This window comes from Pieris rapae, chromosome 22, assembly GCF_905147795.1.
Source record: "Pieris rapae chromosome 22, ilPieRapa1.1, whole genome shotgun sequence".
Taxonomy (NCBI): Eukaryota; Metazoa; Arthropoda; class Insecta; order Lepidoptera; family Pieridae; genus Pieris; species Pieris rapae.
This window is the reverse complement of record NC_059530.1, coordinates 2,887,245-2,905,806: the sequence shown is the minus strand read 5'-3', so window position 1 is coordinate 2,905,806 and position 18,562 is coordinate 2,887,245. Positions and strand designations below refer to the sequence as shown.

The 18,562-nt window shown below is 32.7% G+C and overlaps 3 protein-coding genes across 3 annotated transcripts; 2 read left to right on the top strand and 1 right to left on the bottom strand.

Moving 5' to 3' along the window:
* The first annotated feature begins 124 nt into the window (after positions 1 to 124).
* LOC110996149 (RNA-binding protein 48) lies at positions 125 to 1,738 on the top strand. The gene is made up of 2 exons (XM_022263691.2): positions 125 to 349; positions 642 to 1,738. The coding sequence occupies exons 1-2, from the start codon at positions 257 to 259 to the stop codon at positions 1,458 to 1,460; spliced, it is 912 nt and encodes a 303-aa protein (XP_022119383.2). The 5' UTR covers positions 125 to 256; the 3' UTR covers positions 1,461 to 1,738.
* Positions 1,739 to 2,070: 332 nt separating this feature from the next.
* On the bottom strand, positions 2,071 to 10,713 carry LOC110996168 (tubulin beta chain). Its single transcript, XM_022263718.2, has 12 exons — positions 10,395 to 10,713; positions 9,961 to 10,072; positions 8,917 to 9,042; positions 8,014 to 8,115; positions 7,546 to 7,673; positions 7,141 to 7,308; positions 6,321 to 6,435; positions 5,650 to 5,720; positions 4,418 to 4,557; positions 3,863 to 4,022; positions 3,671 to 3,772; positions 2,071 to 2,881 (listed from the first exon to the last, which is right to left on the bottom strand). The coding sequence occupies exons 1-12, from the start codon at positions 10,449 to 10,451 to the stop codon at positions 2,807 to 2,809; spliced, it is 1,356 nt and encodes a 451-aa protein (XP_022119410.2). The 5' UTR covers positions 10,452 to 10,713; the 3' UTR covers positions 2,071 to 2,806.
* A 205-nt stretch (positions 10,714 to 10,918) lies between these two features.
* Positions 10,919 to 17,212, top strand: LOC110996167 (zinc finger protein 58-like). Its single transcript, XM_022263717.2, has 2 exons — positions 10,919 to 11,195; positions 12,418 to 17,212. The coding sequence occupies exon 2, from the start codon at positions 12,424 to 12,426 to the stop codon at positions 13,786 to 13,788; it is 1,365 nt and encodes a 454-aa protein (XP_022119409.2). The 5' UTR covers positions 10,919 to 11,195; positions 12,418 to 12,423; the 3' UTR covers positions 13,789 to 17,212.
* Positions 17,213 to 18,562: the final 1,350 nt, after the last annotated feature.

Sequence of the window (18,562 nt, the reverse complement as noted above, 5' to 3'; positions counted from 1 at the left end):
TGAGATAAACATGAGTCTGTAATTAAACTAAATATTATGGCGGAGATACAAAATTGGAAAAGCTAGTCTGTGAAAGGAATATATTTAAATATCTCAATCTGTAGCTCGTTTAAATTTTCTTATCTGTGGTGCTTACTGCTTAAATTAAAAAAAAAAGGTTTTCTATTTACAAACAAAAATCTGTAAAACTACTTTAGTGTTCCACGAAAATCGAAATCACTACCAAGATTTCTTATGTCTTATATATGTCTTAATAATGGAAAATGTGTTACTTCCTCACCATGAGCAACAACCTTTATGTACAACACGCCTCCCGTACAGACAAGGGAGAAAACTCACCGCTGTAAAGGTTATAGTATTCATATCTATGATCGTTGCTATTTACACGAGCAAAATATTTATATTAGCAAAATCTTTAGACTGAATTAATATATATCTATTATTTCATTTGCTTCAATGACTTATTCAAACACACTTGATTACTTTATGTAAATATATTTTACAAACTCACAACAGCTATCACATATGTTTTAAACAAATATACATAAAAATGCATTACGACGGTTGTTAACTCAAGTAGGGGTGTAAAAGTCTGCAGAGGTTATTTATCAAGTACATTAACAAAATTATTGCAATTACAGGCTTACTCCATTACAAAGGAATCAAATCACCTGCTTATATTTGGAGTCCCGTCTCTCAACCTTCGCCAAGAAACCAAATCATTGTTCCTTAAATTTGGACGCCTTCTACAATTCACAATATCATTAGATCATCCTGCTGAATCATTTACTGAGACTTATCATGCACAGTATGACAAAGTGCAATCTGCAAGAGTAGCTAAGAAAATGTTAGATACCAAGAATTTCTATGGTGGGTGTTTACATGTCTGCTATGCTCCAGAACTTGAAAATATCTCTGAGACAAAAGAAAAATTACTACAACGTCAAAGAGATGTTTTGTACCGTTTAAAAAATCTAGACAAAGAAGTTGTTAAGAAGAATATTAGAGAAGATGTAACTGTTGTTAAGGAGACTACAGTTAAAGTTAATATGGCTGAAGAAAATATTATTTATTATGGAAACAAAAAAAGAAGAAAGGTGGGAAGTAAAAAGAGTGATACCTCTTATAGCATCTCTATGAATTATGATATCCCAAATAACAAAACCAAGATTATTAGTAGTCACAGCCAACCTCCTGTGAATTTTATTGGACCATTAAATAAAGGAAGATTAAATGAGGTGGCTCTTAATTCTAACAACAGCAAAAACATTGGCAATAATTTAAATAAAATAGAAAATAAAAATGAAGAAAATATAGAAATTGTAGATTGTACATCGGTTCATAATGAAACAATTACAAATATCAACGAACATTTAAATTATAAAAAATTTGGAACTGAGATTGTTAAAAAAATACCCGTTAAACCTGTGAATAAGATAAAATTTAATATTAATATTTAACATAGATTTGTATTAACAAATGTAATTTGTTTAACCTTGGGCCTTAAACACATGCTTGGAAATATATTAAAGTGAAACTTTGATTACATCGTCTCAAACTGTTTGGTCTGTGTGGCACATGTCGCGTGACGGTCGGCGGCGGAGTAGGGATAAAGTGAAAGGCGCTCGTCATAGTAGCCAAGTCTACTTTTATATGATATGTGTATAATCTAAATAATTGTTAAGTATTATGTAAGTTGTACTCAAGATACAGAGTTAAATTAAAAATATTAGTTAGAGACAGTCTAATTTTATTATTTCCCATTATCATTCCAATTTTCTAAGTATAAAATTAAGATTGATAAAGCGAATATTATTCGAAAAAAATTAAGTTAAATGTCTAGTGTGAAAAGTTTCACTTTTACCGTGGTTTCATAAAACCACACAACTTTTTTTTATTGTAGGGTATTAGCTGATAAGCCTTTAAGAAATAAATATAATTTAGCCTAGAATCAAATTAATTTAGCTAGATTTATAGAACATCTAAGGACTTAACCAATTGATTCATAAATTCCTTTGTTTTATTCCAATAGATATTGGTAAAAAAGGCACTTTAAATAAATAATGACAGTTCAAAACAAAGTATTTTATTAACATTTGATTTCTACACAACAATATACGTATTTTCTTAAGAACTACTAAGTTTTTGGTGCTAAACAGTCTCATTTATAAATAAATATCAATCTATAGCACGAATCATCTGTAAAATTACGGTACTTATAGGTATATAAGGTATAAAGATCTCCGCACTTATAGGTATATAAGGTATAACGGTCACAATGGATTCATTAAGAAATTATTTTCGTCTGGAATACTTTAGAAGCGTTCTGTGAGCATATAGGTATAAAACAAAACCAGGAACGAACACCGTGAAGAATATTAAAAAATGTATAGACATTTAACAATTATTTTAATACTTAACGAATTTACGCTAATGACAAGAGAACAAGAAAGAATTCCGTGACCCTACAATGTCGTTATTAACTTGTATCGATGAAACGAATATAGTTAAAACTTATCTTGTAAGTTTTCTTTGACATGTTTAATTGAACAGGACACATGACAAAATTTTTATACAAAGTATATACTACTTGAATTAACTAGTGTCATGTAATGTATTTAGTATAATTAGAACTCAGTCTACGTGAATTTATTATTTAATAATTGATTTCGAGATGAGGGTTGAATTTCAAAGGGCTTCTGTTAAAGTAAGGTTTCAGATAAGACTTGCGCAATGACTCAAATGCCAAAAGTCTGAATTATGACATACGTGCGTATCAATTTACGCTAAATCTCAACACTGAAATTTATTCTTCCTCAGTATATTCCTCTTCCGGTTGCGTCTCTTCCTGTTCGTCAAATTCGTCGTCAACTCCTACCTCCTAAACAAGAAGTTTTTAATTAAATATAATTTTAAAACATTAATATCGGCCATTGAGCTTGAGACAAAGTCATTTTCCAACATGAAAATGGTTACATGACCAAGCATGAGCTAATGTCAAATTCCCCATTTTTACGCAAATTCGTGCAACTCTGTAGTCATCTAGTGGGTCACGCCATTCGAGAAGTAATTTTGTCTCACTCCTACCACACATCGTGATAGACGGATCAAATATGTTATAAACATAAGTATGCCATATTAATATTTAATAACTGTCCAATATATTTAAATAACAATGAATGGATATTGTCCTTAAAAATAAGAACTACGATTGGCAAGTGAACGAATCCAAATCAATTTATTGTATTACTAGCTGACCTGGCAAACATCGTTTTGCCATGTACTTATATCATTTATGGTTATTGTGCCTCATTCGACATAGATAGGTATAGTGTGTCGCGGGCTTTTTTGTAGATATTTATAAGATCTACAATTACTTAGAACATTTTATGGTTCTATCTTTAATAGTTTAGGCAGGGTACGGAAATTAAGTTAATAACTTTTTTGGTTGATTTTTTACACCTTGTGTCCGAAAAACCCTAATATCTTACGGAACCCTATTTTTGTTCAAAATTAAATATAGCCCATATTACTCGTGGATAATGTAGCTTTCGAATGGTGAAAGAATTTTTAAAATCGGTCCAGTAGTTTATGAGCCTATTCATTACAAACAAACAAAGTTTTCCTCTTTATAATATTAGCGTAGATGATTATTTTTGCAAGTACATACCTCATATTGCTGGTATTCAGATATGAGGTCGTTCATATTACTTTCGGCCTCTGTGAACTCCATTTCATCCATTCCCTCTCCCGTGTACCAATGGAGGAAGGCCTGTTTGACCAAATTTTATGACCACATTACTACCATCGTATGACTCAAAATAACTTAATCATATTTACATTAGTGTATTTATATATCTACCTTACGTCTGAACATAACAGTGAACTGTTCAGAGATTCGTTTAAATATCTCCTGTATGGCGGTGGTGTTACCAACGAACGTGGCCGCCATTTTGAGTCCCCGAGGTGGTACGTCACAGACGGCTACTTTTACGTTATTCGGTATCCATTCGACGAAATAACTGCAAATATTATTATTATTTATATATAAAGTATTTATCTTTCCTACAATCCTAATACACTTTGGTAGTTTATTGTACGCGAGTAATACTATTCATTCATATTTGTATAGTTTAAAGCATTTCCCTGCAGGGATTAATTATAGTTGACCTTAGTTCTTTGATTCAATATCTGTTAAGACAATGATTGGTAATTGGTTGCGTTACAAGTACCAGACGTCGAAGAAATTGTTGATGAAACCGTTTAATAAAAGATATATAAAAACTCTTTTATTTTTGGATTAATAGCTAAATTACTACTGAACTTTATATTTTCAATTTGTTCAGTTGTATGTTCAGAGTTAAAAAAACTTTAATGGCTATTTATAAACTATATAAATATTAGAGAGAGAACTCACCCCGAGTTCTTATCCTGAACAGACAGCATCTGCTCATCAACTTCCTTCATGGACATCCGTCCTCGGAAGATGGCAGCCACCGTCAAGTACCTACCGTGACGAGGATCACATGCCGCCATCATGTTAACGGGACTAAACATCTATTTTGGGCCAAACATTATTAGTTTATCATTAACTGTCCTAGGCTGAACGACTGGGAATTTTCTTTTATTAGATTATATTATAGTTTAAGTTACTCAGCCATTATGTTGAAATCATTTTGGAAATAGGTTCAGATTTCAGTATTGTTATTATAGAAGAACAGGAAAGCAGGCAGAAGCAGATGCAGACTATCATTGCCAGAAGACTCACGAGTGCGTTGGCTGCTTTTTTGTAATGTGTACGCAGTTTTCTTAAACATGTTTTTATTTAAAAAAATCTAACAAGAGTCTAGAATGACAAAAGTAAGATAACATAATTTAACTCCCTTGCATTCTAAGTCTAGTAGTCTTTCGTTCTTTTCTTTCAACTTGTATTTACATGATGAAAAGATAGTCATTAGCTTAAACGGTATAAATATACTGATTTAGACTTTATATTTAAGTTTATAAATACTAAAAAGGGATAGATTATCTTTGTTATTATACTGTATATCATTTCTATCAATACCTTCATATCGGCACGTAACTTGGCAATGTTTTCATAGATAGCTAGTTTGCTCCTCAAGTTTAAAACCTAAATACCTTCTACGTATCCAACGACACTTGCTAACTTGCTCTTAAGTTTTATTCTCTGTTGCGTGTCGAAATGTTAATGGGCTATAAAGGAAGTTATAAAAGACAAATATGAAGTTTAAATAAATTATTCATGCATACTAATTGTCTGAATGTCAAACTTGGTCACCGAGATTCGATATTAACAAACCTAAAACATGCTAACACGCAATGGAAAGAAATATGGTCGGAATAATAAAAGCTGATAAATGGAACCAGGATCTCTGATACAATACAAGAGTAAGAGTTATTAAACGAATATTAAGCAGCTGAAATAGATGTGGGGGTGGTCATTTGCAATGGGGTCCACATTACGAAAACCGTGGTAGAAGACGACCACAGAGCTGGAGAAGAGTGAGAGAGGAATTTGCTACTTGGCAAGCGGATGAGGGGCCGATGCTAGATATAATATTATTAGAATACACCTAACATTGTAAATGCTTTATTATTCGTATATATATTTATTATTATTATTATTACCTGTTGCGTAAGCTCGGGCACAGTAAGAGCGCGATAACCCTGGCTGTTCCGAGCTGTCAACGGAGCGAAGCCTAGAAGATTTATATATATTACTAGCTGACCCGGCAAACGTTGTTTTGCCATGTTTTTGTGCCAAAAAATTAAAGTTTATAATTAAGAAAAAAAACATAAGGGATGATTGTAGAGGGGTGAAAATAGAGACTCCCATCTGCATACTGGATTACATATGTTATTAACTAAAGGTTGTTCTACATCTTGCTAAGGATATTCTACGTCGAGACTTAGCACGACTTTTACGCCACGTCCTACAATTTTGATCAAATATTTTTTTAAATTATGTATTTAAAAGGTGGTTTAGCGATTTGTTGCCTATTAACATATCTATTTATACTTTCGTTTCACAAAAATCTTATTCATATAGGCTTGAGATTCTAATCTATAATAAAAAAGAAACATTTGTGTAAAAGAAAAAACTTGGCGATTAAAAGGAGTGGAGGAGAGTTTAATGTTAGTTCTTCTCTTCCGTTCTACGCCCTTGATTTGAGAACTGGCAGTTAATGTAAAATTAGACGCATTCAATGTATATTTATTTTTTGACGTTCATAAGTGCACCTACATGAATAAATGATTTTTGAATTTGAATTTGAAACTGCTTTAATTTATATACTCACCGGGCATAAAGAAATGCAGCCTAGGAAATGGCACCATATTGACAGCAAGCTTCCGCAGATCAGCATTCAGTTGTCCGGGGAACCGGAGGCAAGTGGTTACTCCAGACATTGTCAGCTTAAAAATCATATGTCAAAACCTATAAATCTTGGTACCAAAAGTCAGCAATAAATATTCGTAATTGTTTTATTACAATTGGGAGTTTTTCACGCATACATTAAACAGACCTCAAAACTACAAAGATCTATAATCAAAACAGATTACGTCAACAATAAAGCGTAGTGTTGGCCTAGTGGCTTCAGCGTGCGACTGTCATCCTAAGGTCGTAGGTTCTATCCCCGGCTGTGCACAAATGGATTTTCTTTGTATGTTGCACTGTTATGCACATTTAACATTCGCTCGAACGGTGAAGAAAAAATCGTGAGGGAACCGGCTTATCGACGGCGTATTTCGGGCACTATAAGATTGACAGATCAAGAAATGAGCGTACCAATTCTTAAAAGGCCGGCAACGCACTCGCGAGCCCTCTGGCATTGATAGTGTCCATGGGCGGCGGTATCACTTAACATCAGGTGAGCCTGCCTGTTTGCCCCCTGTTCTATAAAAAAAATCATGAAACAGATATAGAAATCTGAGGCCTAGACCGAAAAAGATTGTAACGCCACTGATTTTATTTATGTCATCAAGCGTTCCAGTGAGAAATAATATTGGAGGGGACCATTCTAAGATCTACTCCACGCAAGAGACAAAGAAAAAACTTCGGCGAAAATCTTGGGCAAAAGTTTAAATGAATTTACATAATTTATAACATCATATGCTTACGGAAACCAAATGGTTAAGATCACCATACGTCGGGGAAGACAGCCTTAGAGTTCTAAAGCATATGTCATATAAAGCCTCGTTGTCTATACAAAACGTCTCGTCTGTATTTTCTACTAATTGATGTACGGATAACGTAGCATTATATGGCTCCACTACTGTGTCTGAAACCTGGAAAACACATACTATGTTACTATATAATAGTTTTTATTTATCGTTTATACAATTTAATAGTATATGAGGGTGTGAAATTATAATATTAATATTAAGTTTCTCATGTAAATATTTTTTTTTTTTTTTTGTAATGAGAAATAAAGTTCTTTAAACATTAATAGTAAAATCATTAAATTTGAAACGCCATATTGTTTATACGACTGTTAATAAAATGAAAATATTCTTATTTATTACCTTTGGTGATGGCATGACGCTGAATGTGTTAACAATCCTGTCCGGATACTCCTCCCGCAGTTTGCTAAGTAATAGAGTACCAAGTCCAGACCCAGTTCCACCCCCAAGGGAATGGGTGAGTTGGAAACCTATCAATTAAACAAACAATTAAATGCATTGCGTATAGATTTGTATAAAGAAACAAACAAAAATATGAATTACTTTGAAACTACAAATGACAAAAGCACAAATATAACTATCTATTCGATTCCTCTTCCTCTCGGCTAACTAGCTATTGTAGATTAGTGCAAGATTCGGAAAAGAGAAGTCTCTCTTCCGTCAAAAATGGTTGGACATACGGGAGTCGTTGTGCTAAGTATCTGCTCGTTTCTGAAACTCACCCATAGATTTCTGTTACCAGCGCGGTAGCAATTTCTAAAGTCTAGAATATTGTTTTACTTTGAATTATCGTGACTTCTATAAACTTACCCTGCAGACAGTCGCAGCCCTCGGCCTCCTTCCTGACGACGTCCATCACTGATTCCACCAGTTCAGCACCCTCTGTGTAATGTCCCTTGGCCCAGTTGTTGCCTGATTAGAAAAAGTCAATGGTAGTTCTATGTTGTTCGTGGTTCAGAAATCCATACGTTTTTTTTCTCAACAACGATGCGCGATTAGTAGAAAACGTATAAAAACATGTAACAGAGATAGCTCGTTTTGTAAATGCCATTTTTTATTCGCATTCAATATAAATAAATATTAAAAAATGTATACAGACCTTTTTGACGAAACTATTGAATATCACATAAAAATGTAAGTAACATTTTTGTTGAAAGAAAAAACGTGATTGCCTCATTTTTTTTGACGAGGAGTGATAAGCACGGTATCAACGGTGACAGTTCCTTACAATTTTCTTGTAAACCAAAACTCGGTGAGTATAAAGATTAGCAGAGTTTCTTAAGAGTTCTTCTATCTCAACGCATTTGATTTGGGAACTCTTAATTGAAAGAATTGTAACCGTTATGTATTTTGGTATAATTTGTTAATGATATTGTTACTTAGACGGGTTGAATGAAGTGTTTCTCGATTTCAGCAACCTGAATGATGACTTACGACCGTTTCATGAAGACAGACACACCAGAAAATTTACACAAAGATCTCATCGTTTTCAGAAGCCTAAACTATTTTTTCAACAGTTTTTAGGAAACCCGTTTTCAGTTCCAGTATTTTCTATCCGATTTCCTTTGCTCGTATTTTTATCCCCGCGGCCCATCTCTATCCATGCACAAAAGCTTCCCTATTATACATAAAAGAAACTACAACTCCTACCACAATCAAATCAGTTTTAAGAGAAGTATTTTTAATTGATAACTACCTTCCTTTTCCTCTTACCTGCTCCACTTTGTCCAAACACAAAGTTATCAGGTCTGAACAGTGCCCCGTAGCTGGATGACCTTATAGCGTCCATGGTGCCAGGCTCCAAGTCTACCAATACGGCTCGAGGGACGTAGCGACTGCCTGTATATAGAAAGAAATATTTTCTACTAAGATTTATTTTTCCAAGGATGCGGTAGACCAATTTTCTGAGTAGAAAGAGAACGGTCGCGAATGGCTGATATATGGACACTTTCCAGAGAGTGTTATCGACTATTAACCAAATTCTCATGGTAGCAATAGTCACATTATTAGGCGTTGTTTCACATTCCTTTTCTTAAACATTCCCTGATATTCAAAATAGAGTTACGATTTTAATTCTCACCGTTAGTCTTACTCTGAATCTTACCATGAATCTTCTTTGTAAGCTAAATTGGCTTGAAATCAATTCATTTTAACAAGAATACTTAGCATGGGTACGGTACATTTTTTATTTTATTTTTATTTATAGAACAGGGGGCAAATGGGCAGGAGGCTCATCGGATGTTTAGTGATACCGCCGCCCATATACACTCAATGCCAGAGGGCTTTGCCGGCCTTTTAAGAATTGGTACGCTCTTTTCTTGAAGGACCATAAGTCGAATTGGTTCGGAAATACATATAATTAATAAGGTTTATATAGATGTAAACCTTTTTTTTTGTACTCTGGCTTAGTTCGTTAAAGTGCCAAGTTTTAATTAATAAGATGTAGGCTTTTTTAATAATTTGTTTTTAATGTTTTCCGGGTGTAGGTAAAATTTTCTTAAAAATAAATATCTAAAGTTTTACAATCACGATGCATTATAAATGAAGGATATCTCTGTATAACATTTACGCTTTAAAAAAAATCAAGTTTGTATAAATGCGCAAATATAATCATTAGCTATCGCCAATATTATATTTATAATATAATATTACATTCTTTATTTAATTTAAACACTCTTGACAGGCGTAACATTACTACAGACTAAAAAATGTGTAAATAAAACAAACAAAACAAATATGTACCTAGAGGAGTCTTACCATTATCCGCTTCATTGTAATACACCTGGATCCTCTCCAGCTGCAGGTCACTGTCTCCATGATATCTCCCAGTAGCATCAATGCCATGTTCATCCGATATTATTTCCCAGAACTAAATATCATAAAATTACTAGACAATAACTTATTACACAATTTGTTGAACATGCGTTAGCGCATCCAGATACAAACATTATTCGAATTAAATAACCTGCGTTTTAAAATCTATGTACCATTACATTATCTTATCGTCATTGATAGAGATATTTGCTAATATGAGTTATAATTATGACATGCATTTTAAATTTGTTCATCTATTAAATAAGTATTATAGTATTCAGAGCGTAACGGTTAAAAATAGATTTCATATTTTAGTAACAGCCGAATGGATAACACTTTTGGAACGACCTCCTTACATCATTTTATAAAAAAAATACCTTTGAACCTATTTGGTTGCCGCACTGTCCAGCTTGTAAATGCACAATTTCTCTCATTTTCGTAAATTGCAAAACAATGAAGTGCGAATGATTCGCGAGTAAAAGCTATTTTGAGCACTCACACGTGGTAGGTATCGACTTTTCTATCATTATTATGAATCTATAATTGATCGCTGCGCATAACTAATGAGTAAGATTTCTTTGCAGCAATCAGATTTATAAACTATTAAAAATATCTTTATTTAAATGAAATCATGTTAAAAAGTGGGTAATTTTTTACAAGCGATATTAAGGAGTTATTATAAATATAGTGCTTGTAGTAAATTACACTAGAGCATTTTAATGAATATGCTCAATTAGCCACAACCGCTAACGTTTTTACAAGAAGTTAAACATTAATTATTTGCTATTATGTATACAGTCTGTGGATGTTGTACCAACAAATCTATATTCTGTGGCATCATAGATAAAAAGACAATTATAATTTACAATTGTCAAACATGAATATGCCAATTGTCAAACGCTATCAATTTTTCGTGAAAAAATTATCGTGATTTTAATGTAAATTCATTAAAAATCTTATATTTTTACAAATTAATTTAAAAATAAGGAGTTTATTTACTATGTTATTAAAGTGAGTGTTTAAATGGAAATAACTTTATGGGTGGTGTTATTGTAATAATATAATGCCTCAGGGCAAATACCTTTTATCTTTAATCCACTTTATTTTGTTAAGCATCGCGATTCAATAATATGACGTGTAAAAGAGCAATTTAAGGACATTGTCTTAGAAACATACAAGTAAGTAATTAGTTAACCAATTATATTCAATGCTAGAGTTTGTTATTTAAAGTAGGTTGATAATATAAAAAATGCGCGACTGCAAACTTCGAAATAAAATCCAATTCGCTTCATTTTGTCGTCTATGCTCCATTATAGTTTTATTGCACATAATAAACACTTGCATTTGTTTAGACTTGATGTATACACGACTCATTAAAAGATTAATGTATATTTTATTGGATTCAGATAAAATGATAATAGGAACTTGTTATTAAACCAATCTCAATTAAATAAGTGATATATTTTTTAACATATGCATAAAAATAATGGGAGCAGTATAATTAATAAATTTCGTAATTCTGTTATTTTCGTACCATGTTTCTTTATACAATAATTTTTAAAATATATATTTTTTTTAATTGAAAGTGAAACATCTGTTGATATTTAAAATTCATAAGTTACTGAAAAAGAAATCTACAAGATCTCTTTATTTGTAAATCTTTGTAATTAACTTAATTTATATTTTTTTAATTATAAAAAATTATAAATAATATGTGTAGGTAGAATTTAGAGTATATATAATAATTTACCTAAGTAATTTTCCTATTGTTTTTTTTTTTCATTATTTAATTGAGGATTAATTATGTTGAATAATATCATTATATTATATTCATGCTTATCTAAAGTATATTTTTTACTAAAATTTTGCCTAATTATTTATTTTAATTTTAATTTTCTCTAATTCAACCACTTTAACCACTTCTACTATTAGCTAGGTATATTGATTTAAAATTTGTATAAAATCAGTATAGTGCAGTATATATTGCACTTAAAATATTGGCCTGCTCTTATATGTATACATATTTAGCTAAACATCCTTCCCTATATATTTGTTATTTAGTTTCACTCAATGAAAATAAACAATCAAATTGGTTGCTAGATAATTTATTTGTACATTAAATAGTTTTGCTGTGTTGGTTTTAGTTTACAGCTCCTATAAAAAAGTATTGGATATCGTTGAGCATGCAGTCCCAATAATTGGTGATTCTCTAATTCAAATTACCCATCATGTTGCTGTAGTAACCTTCATTTACACACTTGTAACTTTTCATATCCGAAAAGTCCTGTCAAATATACAGTATATTCTATATTGTATATCTCCAAATATGTCACCTATTCCATCAAAAGTCATCACAGCTTATAAACAGAATATACTGAAACTGTTCCAAAATATTTTCAGAATAAAATGGAGGAGCAAATGCCAATCTACCCGCCTGGAGTTTCCTTTGACCAGAAGTACACAGAGCATTACGAACAAGCCCTCAAAATGGAAGAACCACAATATATACAAGATCCAAAAAGTTACAATCCGAAACCCTTTGAAGCACTGCCAGAACCATCACAGGTTGAACCAAAGCTTGAGCCTGAACCAGGTAAACCTATTCGCTTTATTAGCGTCAATAGTTCACAACTTACAGACGAGCAGAGAGCTATGTATGAATCTGTGCTATCCACTTGGAAACCAGTAATGTTTCCCAAACAAGTCAAACGGTACATCTGTGAAAAGTGTAACAAAGAATTTAAAAATTACCAAAATTTATACCTCCATACGACTCGTGTACATTCGACTGAAGAATCAGCTGTTTTGTGCAACATATGCGACAAGTCGTTTAAGAATAAGCATTATCTATACATGCACAGAATGAATAAACATTATTCGGAGTCTGAGAAGTGTTTTTGCCAGTTTTGTTTGCAAGAATTCCGGACAAGGCGAGCTTTGCACATGCACGTCAAGAGATTCCACCCAAACACTCTACCTGAGTTGAAATGCCCTGAGTGTGGGAAAGAATTCCGTGTACCCTACAAACTGCGATACCATATTGACGCCTGTCACAGACCAGATAACGAAAAGTATAAATGTCACATCTGTCAAAAATTATATAAAAGTCACTTAAATTTAAATCGACACTTGCACTTCCAACATTCTCAAGTGCCTCGGCATCCATGCGTCTTCTGCGACATGACATTCAAATCTAGACATCATATGAAACGTCACATTCTAAATATACATCCTCCTTTGGAATCCAAAGTGCAATGTCCAGAGTGTTTGAAAGAATTTAAGAATGACCAATATTTAAAGGAACACATGCAAGTACATTCATCTTTAGATTCGAAGGTCAAGTGTGATTTGTGCGATAAATTCTTTCATTCTGCAATTCGCTTGAAGAAACATAAGAAAATTGTGCACCCGGATAAGCCAAAGCTTCGTTGTGAGAAGTGTGATAAGGAGTTTGCTCATGCACATTACTTAAGACGACACCATAATTCTGTTCATATGGAAGTGGACGAAAGTCAGTATGAACACGAATGTGACCAGTGCGGAAAGAAATTTAAAATTAAGAGATACCTAAATAATCATCTGCAAAGACATGAGCAGCAGCATTTGAAAAGAATTTCTCAAATGGTCAAAACGGTCATGGACGACGGAACGGAGAAGAAAGCGACAAAGAGAGGCAGACCTAAAAGGACGAGAAAAGAGATAGAGTTTGTGAAATGCGAACCGGTAAGCTCGGAAGAAGAGACTGGGAGTGAGGATTCGGAATCGGAATAGTTTTAGTTTTAGGAAAAAGAATGTAAGTGGGTGATTTTCAAAGTTGTAGATAATTGAAGGTATTCCAAAAAAAATATGAAATCAACGCTTTTGCGTGAGAGTAAGATAAACTTTTCTATAAAGCATTCTTTTTCCCATATTAATCCATATTACTTTATATATTTACCAATTTTAAAAAAGAGAATCTATTCTGACTTTTTCAATAATTCTGTATTTAAAAACATTCACTTAAAATGATGTTATTACTAGAAGGTAGATTTTCGCAACTTCATATTTGTTCAACCTGAATAAATATTAAATTTGTATGTCAAGTGTGACAGCTCTTGAGTTCAGCTCTTACACTATAGTACAGATAATAATTTCTTTTTAAATAGTGTAATTTATTAGTGTTATCTTTAGTAAAGAAATTTCGATTTTATTATGGGGCAGTAAGGAGAGGAGACTACTCTCCAAGTCTATAGTTCTTGAACATTGTAAAAACTAAATATTTAAAAGAAAATAATGATTTTCTATAAGCCCTTGCGCGCCCCTATTTACCTATAAATAGGCTGTTAATAAAAATTTCATAGAATTTAATTATGAATAAGATATTTATATATTAAGTTGCCATTATGTTTAATGTTGATATGTATATTTTATTTTTTTTGTAAATTTTTATTACTAAATTAAGGTAACAGGTTTTTATTAAAAGCCGATTTATGTATACGTTGGGTGAAAAGTATAAATAATTGGCTTAAAGTTGGATGTGTAACAAAAACTCTGTACATTCCAAATGTACATTAAATAATTGTACACTTAGAATGTGTGTACTCAACTACAAAACTGTTATAGATATTAAACGTATTTCTTTCTTGGAGGCCGTGCTGGTATCTGTGCGTGAAGTCTTCTCTAGCTTGTCTATGGCGGGTCAACGTTTTTGGCGCGTATTTTTGTTTATTCCTGATACGTTTAAACAACATATGTTTGGTCCGTATAAAGTTTAGCTATAAAATTTTAATGGTTTTATTACATTATAGTTTTGAGTAAAAATTGTTTTTGTTTATTTATTATGTTAACCAATGGGGTTTTTGTTACACACAAACATTTTTTTACAGTGATTTCGCATATAATTGCTGTATGTAGATTAAAATTTTGATTGTTACGATTTTTAATTCCTTGTAAATATTTTGAGCCCCTATCCCGAAACGAGTGTCAATAGTCTGTAGTACTGTCAAACATAAAATTGGCAGAACTTAAAACTATTTGACATTGATGTTTTCTGTTACACTTTTTGGGAGTTACCATGGGCTAAGAATCTTTATTTTATTTCATTGTCGATTCAAATAAACTTTTATAATATATATTATGTTGCTGTTAACTTTGAATGGTCTCATTGCACTATACCATAGTTTTATGAGAGTCTATGTGGTGCTCTATTCTATTTTCTATGCTAATACTAATTGTTTATGGTATCTCCCTAGTGTTCCAAGTGCACACAAAGTTTAATAGGTTGATCCCTTACGGAAGTATTATTAAATACAATGTAATGAAAGGCCAACTGCACATTGTATACATAATATCGGTATCGTCACGTCATTTGGCGAGATTAAAGAAAGTTCGCGCGTAAAGTTATTGGGTTTGGGCGTAAGAGTACACCAAACCCAATAACCTATCTCAATTCATTTTTGACCATATGAGACAGACACCATAATCCAAATATTGAAAAAAGTGCGCCAATTACCAATCGACGGATTGTAATAGCCATCTGTCGATTCTAGCTATCCATGGTAGGTCGGATCGTTGTTTGTGGATAGACCTTTGTATGAAAATGGCAGTTCAACTGGGCCCATATCCTATCTAAGGATTTTAACTTACAGCAGTTTTTAAAATAGTTTAAAAGCTATTTATTATATTTTAAACATAGCGTGTATATTTTAATATTATTTGTACGGTTTTATTTACTTTATTTGGTTTATATTGGTTATCAAATATGAGTGCAAAGAGCGAAGAGAATGCATCTAGCCGTCTCCAAAATTGGATTGTCTTTGTAGGGTTTGGTTTTGGGACGCAGATGTCTGAATCTTACCCAATATTCACCTAAAACCAGTTGGATTGTAAACTACCGCTGTTCTTAATATATATTGAAGTAGATTATGAAACTTATAGAAATATGATATTTCTCGTATGTATCTGTTTTAAAAGGTCGAAAAAGGCATATAAAGTGCAGGCGACCTAAACATTTGACTTAGGGTGCTTTTGCAAAGACAGTCTAAACAAACAATAAATTTTACATAGGAATTACCACTTTAAATTAATGGATTAAAGTTCAATTTTTCAATAAATTTTTTCACTGAGAATCGCTAGTTAGATGTAAGCTGACTAATTGATATTGCATAAGCAGCCCTAACATAATTTCCATAGACATAGAGTGGCTTGAGAATTCAAAATCGGAATCACAGCTGAAAGTTGTTTTTGTTACCATGGTTACTGTTTCAATTACAGTAGAATGACGTCTATGGAATGAATACGATATCTTAAACGTTTTAAGGGTTGTCTATGGTAATTTTATATAGGCATCGGTTCGTAACTTGGCAAAATTTTATGTAGGTAATCAAACTACAATCGTGTAGTAGAAAAAGATCTAACGAATACTTTTACGCATCCAACGATACTCGCCAAGTTACGAACCGGAACCTTATAAAATTTTATACATTTAAAATGTTTTCTTCAGTAAGAGATTCGTCGCTAGATGGCCTTGTTCATCGGTTGGTTGGTGTAAATATGTTCTTAATAAGTCTCCTTTCAAGTGTTTTTGAAAATTTTGTAAAATCTATTTCCTTAATAGAAATTTATGAAGGCACATAATTCAATAGATATTAGTTTTAATACAATAATTGATAACAGAGATTTAAATTCCAAATTTAAAAAATATTCACGATGTATGCATAATGTCTTGTGCAATATAACACTAAGTTTGTTAATGTTTTTACTAAACCAATTGGAATATGGAATTAATCCCTTAGGTTTAATCTTGGGTCTAAAATATAGATTTATACCTACACTTTCCTTTTATACTTGGCAATGTGTCACTTTAATTGTTACATGAAGATCAGATGAGCAGACGCATTTTAAGAGAGTTTAAAACTAATTGTGATTTATATTTAAAAATCGTCCAAGGTTTGCGAAATATGACTCTTGTATGTCCATAATTTCTGACATTAGGGAGTCATCCTTATCTTACATGTTAGTGAATTGATGGTGACCCCGATTTAGAATACGAACCTAAACGAGAAAAAAACTTGTCTACGTTCCGATTACCGTCAGTTCACGAATTTGAATAAGGCTAAAGTCTGTCTGTCGCTGTTGTGTTGTGTAACTATTTAGTTAAGGTTTTAAATTTTGTAAATAAAAGAGTTATTATTGTGCAATTATATGGTTAAATGAATTTGTAGTTTTATTTACCTTGAAAACGAACCATTCTATTCTAGAGACAAATTAGCCGCATCCACACAGGACGATCCAAAATGGATCGGCGATCCCACGATCCACTTCGTGGTTTCATCCAAGATCGCGATGCGTGGAGGGTGGATCGTAGTAGGCCGATTCAACAGCAATCTTGAGCGATCCGGACTGGATGCTCCAAAGCCTCCAATACGCTCCAGCCAATCCATACTTAATCAGTTGAACTTTGGCTATGGATACATTTGAAACGGCGACAAATAATAGCCATAGCAGCAACAAGCTACATTTTACTTATATTATATTTACGCCAAAATTACGAAAACGAAAAAGACAGTATTGGGTTATAGACTATTTTTTTTCTTATTTTTATAGAACAGGGGGCAAACGGGCAGGAGGCTCACCTGATGTTTGATACCGCCGCTCATGGACACTCAATGCCAGAGGGCTCGCGAGTGCGTTGCCGGCCTTTTAAGAATAACAAGAAGGTTAACATAGGTTTTTAGCATCTGGAGATTCTTACGTTAGTTTACAGAATCTTTTTAGAGTGTTAAAACAGTCACTATCAATCATTATTCCTAAGGTTTGAGAATCGCGATCAGCAACGTTTTGAATAATTATGTAAAAGTAAGTAAAATTACATATTCCAAAGCTTAAACTCTTTATTTCAAACTCAGATAATGCTAAGAATACATAAAAGTTACGGAACACGCGATTCAAAATCGCGACGGTCCACACCGCGCACCAAGCGACTGAAACGCCTTTGAGCGTGAACAAAAAACTGACAAGAAACAGATCGCACGCGGTCGGGTGTGGATGCGGCTATTTTCTTTTATTGCCAGTTCTTCTCTTCCGTTCTACGCCCTTGATTTGAGAACTGGCAGTAAATATAAAATTCAAAGCATTTAATATATATGTATTTCTTTTTTTTTGACGTTTATATGTGTACATTATGTTACCTATATGAATAAATCATATTGAATTGAGCTAAATGTTGTATGCAAATTTGTAGTGTAAAGTACCCACACGTATGTTTCCTATAATTATCTACACAGTACATCGCATAGCTTCAAGAAATAAGACCATAAGGGGGTTATTATGATTATTGTTTGATGATTTGCTTTTTTAAAAGAGTACCGAGAGTTTTTTACGCCGGCTTTTTCTCTCGGCCTACACCCTCTCTCTTTGCCGATGAGTAGGTACTTGTAGGCATCCCGCCTACAAGTTCGAATTGATTGACGTGGAATAAGTGATACCTAGATGATCTTATGTTCCAAAATAAACGTATTTTATTTTTATTTTATTAAAAGTAAATAATTTTACTGTCCTGGGGTCT